General features: G+C 37.3%; 1 protein-coding gene across 1 annotated transcript; it reads right to left on the bottom strand.

Moving 5' to 3' along the window:
* Window positions 1–2,725: 2,725 nt before the first annotated feature.
* LOC132544404 (zinc finger protein Noc-like) lies at window positions 2,726–6,024 on the bottom strand. Its single transcript, XM_060207994.1, has 2 exons — window positions 5,752–6,024; window positions 2,726–4,655 (listed from the first exon to the last, which is right to left on the bottom strand). Exons 1-2 carry the CDS (start codon window positions 5,815–5,817, stop codon window positions 3,168–3,170), a joined length of 1,554 nt encoding a protein of 517 aa, XP_060063977.1. The 5' UTR covers window positions 5,818–6,024; the 3' UTR covers window positions 2,726–3,167.
* Between the last annotated feature and the right edge of the window lie 644 nt (window positions 6,025–6,668).

The following is a 6,668-nucleotide window of genomic DNA, read 5'->3' as shown; positions in this document are numbered from 1 at the left end:
CTGTAGCCAGGTATATATATATTAGATCTTCTATATATAAACAATATAGATCTGTAGCCAGGTATATATATATATATGTCAGATCTCTATATATACACAATATAGATCTGTAGCCAGGTATATATGTCAGATCTCTCTATATAAATTAAATAGATCTATGGCCAGGTGTAGATATTAGATCTGTAGCTAGACATATAAATTAGAGCTTCCCTTTATAAATAATTTACATATGTAGCCAGGTGTATATGTTATCATCTAGAAAAAAATGTAATGCTTATGTGAATAAATAGGCGCGGAAACAACAATGTATTAAAGTGATAATAGGGGGTCTGACTGGAATGTCTTTTTCTTACAGATAGTCATAGTATACTGGTTATCGCCTACGCTAAATCGATAGTATATCCTCCAGATATTAGATTAACCTTCACACCTGCTCTATTGCTTTACATTGGAGGATCAAACACAACGATGACGTAGATGTATAAGCTTTCAGTCTAAATTGAGTATAAAATTCATTATGTCCTGTCTACAACGATTTCATTTTAATGTTTTTGTATCAAAAGTTACATTCTTTATGAAAATGAATCAAAATGCGGTTTAGGAATTCTTTAATGCCTTCAACAGTATATCATATGTCAGTAATGTAACTTAACATATCTTTATCTACTTGTATGTTTTTTTTTACAGAAATCAATGTCAGCCTTACTCTTACTAAAAATAAAACATAATGTTTCCTGAATAAACGTTCCCGATTATTAATGTCATAGAAATGAGAGGCTGGCGGCAGTATGATCTTATAAAACAGCTTGATGGTTAGTTATAAACATCTGTTTGATGGTTATATAAACAACACAGGTCGGTGATGTTATAAACATCTGTTTGATGGTTATATAAACAACACAGGTCGGTGATGTTATAAACATCTGTTTGATGGTTATATAAACAACACAGGTCGGTGATGTTATAAACATCAGTTTGGTGGTTATATAAACAACACAGGTCGGTGATGTTATAAACATCAGTTTGCTGGTTATATAAATAACACAGGTCGGTGATGTTATAAACATGAGTTTGGTGGTTATATAAAAAAAAACACAGGTCGGTGATGTTATAAACATCAGTTTGGTGGTTATATAAACACAACAGGTCGGTGATGTTATAAACATGAGTTTGGTGGTTATATAAAAAACAGAGGTCGGTGATGTTATAAACATCAGTTTGGAGGTTATATAAAAAACACAGGTCGGTGATGTTATAAACATCTGTTTGGAAGTTATATAAAAAAACACAGGTCGAATATGCTGTAAACATCAGTAGTTGTGGTTTTATACACGGTGTTTGGTGAATTTGAAAACATCACTCTGGTGTTTTAATTAACACCGTAAGTTGGCGATGCTATCAAATATATGCACTCTACAAGTTAATGTGTACCCGGGGATTAAATTCACCACATGTGATTCGATTATTCTGTAGATCTGGGAAGGCCATCCCTCTTTTCTGTCTTACGTTGTGTGAAAGCTTTGTACAAATAAAAAACGTTCGATGTCCTCAAGTTTATATCTTGTAATCAACGAACTATTTGCTTTCGCTGATAAAATAGATGTATCAAGTATACAACACCCGATCGATCGACATTTTAATTCATTTAAAGTCAAACACAACTATAGAAAAAACATCTCTTAAAATAAACGTTTACTTTTTTTTCAAAACGTGTAAGAACTATAAAACTCGGTTTACAAATGTCAAATATGATTTGAATTAAACTAACAGCACATAACTATATCAGCGAATTTTTTGTCGAAGGAATTTGTCAGTGGTTTTTTTTTTATAAAACTTTCTTATTGCCACTCGACTTAATTAATGCTAGAAAAAATTAACATTTTCGTCTTGCATGGTTTTAGTATACGTGTTCTTAAACCCGACATGCCGTAAACTTCACATAGTAGATCACGTGACAGTACTTGGAATGTTTAATAAAGCTAAATGAAAATACACACCAACTTCCGATCATTGAGAATGCATTGATTCGTATGTAACTAACATCTATTTCAGGCAATTCTTTACGTGTCAGAAAGGGAATTAATATTTCATTATGCTAATATAATTTGGATAACATACTGATAAAAAGTCAGAATAAGATATATCTTTTACATGAAACGGTAACATTTAAACCTATCCTTTACTTTTTATATGTTTGTCGTTATAGTTATTCCAACGTACACTCCGAAGTTTGCGACCTCTGTCGTGACTTATGTTTAATTCCCCACAGTGGCGACTTCTATCTGACTCACGTTTAAATTCCCCACTGTGGAAAACTGTCGTGACTGGGAATCGACGGTGTCGTGCATATTATGTACAACAGGGTCTTTTCGTTTTAGCAAATCATCAAGTGGTTTCTGGTGCGACAATTCCTTTGTTTACAAAGCACATTTTATTGACAAACGCTAAGTAGGATGAGTAAATATATCATTGTTTGAGAACAACGAGGTTTTCTATGTAGAGTGACTGGTATTTATTGGTCCTTGTCGCACCTGTTTAGCACTATCAAATAGTGAGAAAGTCAATTGAATACTACAGAGAAACCATGAGCTGTTTAACAGTATGACATTGTTATCAGCCGGTGAATCAATGGGTCAATACAGTAAACAGAACTGACAGTCGTGATCAATCAACGGACCCTCATCAGGAGTAGAATCTATTCAATTAAAACCACAAAGAAATACAATGTGAATTGACAATAATTTTAATACATTTTATGTATGATTTTAATACAGTGTTTAGTCTCCAGCATTCCACCGTGAATGCAGAGAATTCTTTCTATTCTCTCTGAGCGTTTTTCCCGACTGACGTTATACGTCATGTTTGTAATGATAAATAACTTCAATGACACATTAATCTTAAATACTGAAGTTGAGCACTATTGTTGGTTAAAATTCACGACTGAGCCTTTTCACCTGCCCTGAGATATAACAGTCAATAAAGGGGATATTATATATAGTTTCTCGAATAGAACTACAACAACAAAAAGTCATAGATTTCTAAATATCATTAAGATTGTAAACTTACAGTAATACACGATTTTGTATAGATATAAATTGTCTATATTGCCAGCACTAGCACAATATCACAATGTAAGCGATTTGTTGGATTAGATAGCTCAGTGTCCACTAGGGCACAGCGGCAGCCCCTAATCGCTGTCCATACAAAGAGTAGGGGGAGAGGTAGGGACCGAGTCCTGGATGATGTTGAGCACTACTGAGCCCCGCTGGGGGATTTATCATGGATTTGTAAGGGTGGTAGCGACTTGACCCCATAAGACCTGACAGTGGACTAAGACTTGTAGGGTAGCTCCTCCGGAGGGAATTGGGACTAACAGACCCAGGTGTGGGTAAATGTCCATGGAGACTTGGGAGGCCAGCGGCAGCAGCAGCAGCCAATCCGTATCTGTCATAGCTGGCCGCTAAAGAAAGTGGGTCTGACGCTGTTGTATGTGTCCTCAAATGTTGTAAAAGTTCCTCTGATGTAGCAAATCGTTTACCACAATGTTCATTCCCGGCCGATACCCAATTACATGCAAAGGGGAATGCCGACTGGGTATGCCCGCTCAGCGCACTAGGGTGATATAATGGAGAAGATAAATGTAATGAACTGGATGGAACAGATGTTAACAGCCCTGATGCTGAAAGCGATTGCAAATGTGAGAATGAAGAACCATTAAGTCCCAAGCTCAAATTCTGTAGAGATTTTTCATGCGCACACTGAGCACAACCAACTGCCGTACATGTGGATGATAAATGTGCATTCTGTTCAGTCAATTGGCAATGGGTACAGTAGGGATCGCGACAAACGGGAACGAGGGTAGTGGCTCCAGAGGGTGTTCTCACACGGGCGTACGTCACGTACGGGGAGAAGGAAGATCCCATACCGGCTTTCAGAGCCGATGATTGAGCGGCCAGGGCAGATGATTGTGCTGCTAGTGCAGCTGCAGCAGCGGAAGAGGAACCAAAAGCACCATGTGCTGGTAAAGGTAAAGGAAATCCGGCGAAGTGTGCGGCAGCTGCGTCTGGCGAAAGTCCGTGGCCAGCATGGGTGTAGTGGGGGAAGGAACTAGAAATTGATGAATACGCACTGTAAGGTGACTGAGACGTAGAGGACACGGACTTTGCTATATCTCCAATTGAACTACTGTCCCGAGTAAACTTGTGGGGTGACCTAGGAGATGATCCCGGTCTTTTGCTCCTGTCATCGTCCTTGTCTGCCATGTTGCGATGTGACCCAGAACTGTGTGAGCTGATCGATCGAGGTGGTCCAGAGGTCAAGTCCGCCTGAGGAGAAGATGTTTTCTCTTTTGAGGGACGAGGGGAAGATTTTGATGGTGATGGAGATGGAGTTTTCTGGTCTTCACTAGAGCGTGACACGGGTACAAGGGGAGGTATATCCTTATTTTGAATGGTCCTAAAGCCGGGTTTACTACTAGATGAACTGGAGTCCTTCTCTTTTGACTCACGTTTGTTTCCATCATTACTAGATTTCTCTGGATTTTTCTCGCCCTCCTTTTTATCTAGCGGCGGTATTAGGGACTTTGACGTGGTGTCCTTTCCAATACTGCTACATGTTTGAGCCAGTAATGCCAGTGGACTCTTCTTGGCATCAAGCTGTCAAAAAATAAATCACCATTATAAATTTCATTTAAAAATCATAGTCAAGTCAAGTAAAGAAAAGATCAGTAATATTGAGGTAAAATAATATATTTTTATTTTTCCCCATCGAATAAAATATTATAGAATGGTATTGAGCAGTTAATCAATAAAAACAAAATTCAACAAAAATAAGATAAAGATGTATATTCCCTTTCAATGAAAAAAACACTATTTTTTAAGGAAGATATTGGAGGCGCAGGAGACCGAGAATATTATACTAAAGGTATTTTTTGTCGAAGGGGAATGAAATATCCATCATTAGAATTTTGTTATGAGTCTATTCAGGTATCCCACTATTATATGAAATATCCGTCGAGTGTATTCGTGACATAAACAACAATAAATGACCGAGATATTGCTGGTTTATATTTATTTCCCTGTTTAAAAGATGGCGTGAACAAAGAACCAAGCTTCGTTATATTTCCTGTTTTGATGTTAAGAAAGAGGTAATTTAAGAAAACATTTTTACAACATGTGACTTAATTTTAATTTAACACCCTACACTTCTTATTTGACTTTTGATCAATCATCTCAAAATGAGTGGTTCATTTTGACGCCTACACGACGTCAGTATATATATAATATACATCAGGAGTGAGGGTGTGTTCGTATGAAACCTCGTGGGAACGCGAGGTAGATGATGATTGATGACGGGTCAGTCTACAGTGGTAGTTGTGTAAAAGGGGCGGCTTGCCTATAGAAGTTTACACGATGTAGCCACTTGTTTTATGTATCAATAGATGAACGCAGTCTGTAGACGGTAAACAACAAAGAACAACACCTCGCCCAAAATTAATAGGTATTGTATCATTGTATTTTCTTTAATTAATGTATTGTCTTCGCTCTAAAATGCGGATAAATTAACTTACATTCTAGTTATGTCTAATATTTATGGTTTCGCACCCTATACCGATTATTTATTACATGTTTGCGTGTTTTTTGGCATTACAAACCATCACTTAGTTAAAGAATTGTCGAAACGTTGGGTAATAGTAGAATATACAATATTAAACGTAAGTTGGATTTCAATAAAATTCGTTAAAGCACTTACCGTGGTAGGAAGGGGTTGAAGATAATCCGGGTTAATATACTGAGACGATGAAGATGACGTTAACATTTTATCGATGTTGTAACACACAAAGAATCCAAACGTGTGAAAAATATAAAATCCCAAGTAACACAGGACAAGCTTCACAAAAGCACCATCATTAAATTACGAAGTGTTATAAAGCCGCCAAGACTCTTGTAAACAGAAGGATTCTATGTCCGGACACCAGAAATACCAGACTAGTGACTGGTATGTTGGTTTCCTTGTGTTGCTATCCCTGTTTACAGCGCGGCTGTCAGTCAAACAACTGAAAGTCGACAGCGAACGTCACCCCGTTAGTAAACTGAAACATACAAGCTCATACCGCCCATCAAGCCAGATCTCAAGTGATATTCTCAACACTTGCGGCTGACTCACGAGATAAAAGGTTTACACCGCCTTCAGGCAGTTTAATATATCACAGGATCCACTCAAGTATTCATAGCTTGTGGGCTTTCCAAACTGTCAGTTTGCATCAAGATCAAGTATGATAAATGTTCTAATCGGACCAATCAGTGGCTAGATAACATAACGCTGTCGGTTGAATACAAAATGGGTAATATGGGTTGTAATCAATCATGTTAATGGTCAAATTGTCAATCAAATTTCCATTTCTAGGCTCATGTACTTTGTACAAATTAAATAAGCAAATTGCAGATGAAAGAAACGTCGAAGGGAAGAGATAATGGCAGACGATTTAACATGACCGCCGCCATCAATAACGAAATAGCGTCTGTCACTACTCTGCTGAAGCGCTAGTTCTAAATGTGATGAATGAATTTCAATTATGACCTAATGGGGATAGGAAAACAATTTTATATGAATTGGTGTAAATCTGCAATTCTAATCATACTGTATAGAACACCACAACAACACCATTG

This window comes from Ylistrum balloti, unplaced genomic scaffold, assembly GCF_031769215.1.
Source record: "Ylistrum balloti isolate Yb309-2 unplaced genomic scaffold, AGI_CSIRO_Ybal_v1 Utg369796, whole genome shotgun sequence".
In the NCBI taxonomy this organism is placed as follows: Eukaryota; Metazoa; Mollusca; class Bivalvia; order Pectinida; family Pectinidae; genus Ylistrum; species Ylistrum balloti.
The sequence above is the reverse complement of the archived record's forward strand: the minus strand, read 5'-3'. Positions and strand labels throughout refer to the sequence as shown.

Coding starts and splice junctions, on each gene's coding strand:
- LOC132544404 (XM_060207994.1), bottom strand. CDS start 5,817: ATGTTAACGTCATCTTCATCGTCTCAGTATATTAACCCGGATTATCTT. Junction 4,656..5,751: donor TTCAACCCCTTCCTACCACG/GTAAGTGCTTTA, acceptor ATTTTTTGACAG/CTTGATGCCAAGAAGAGTCC.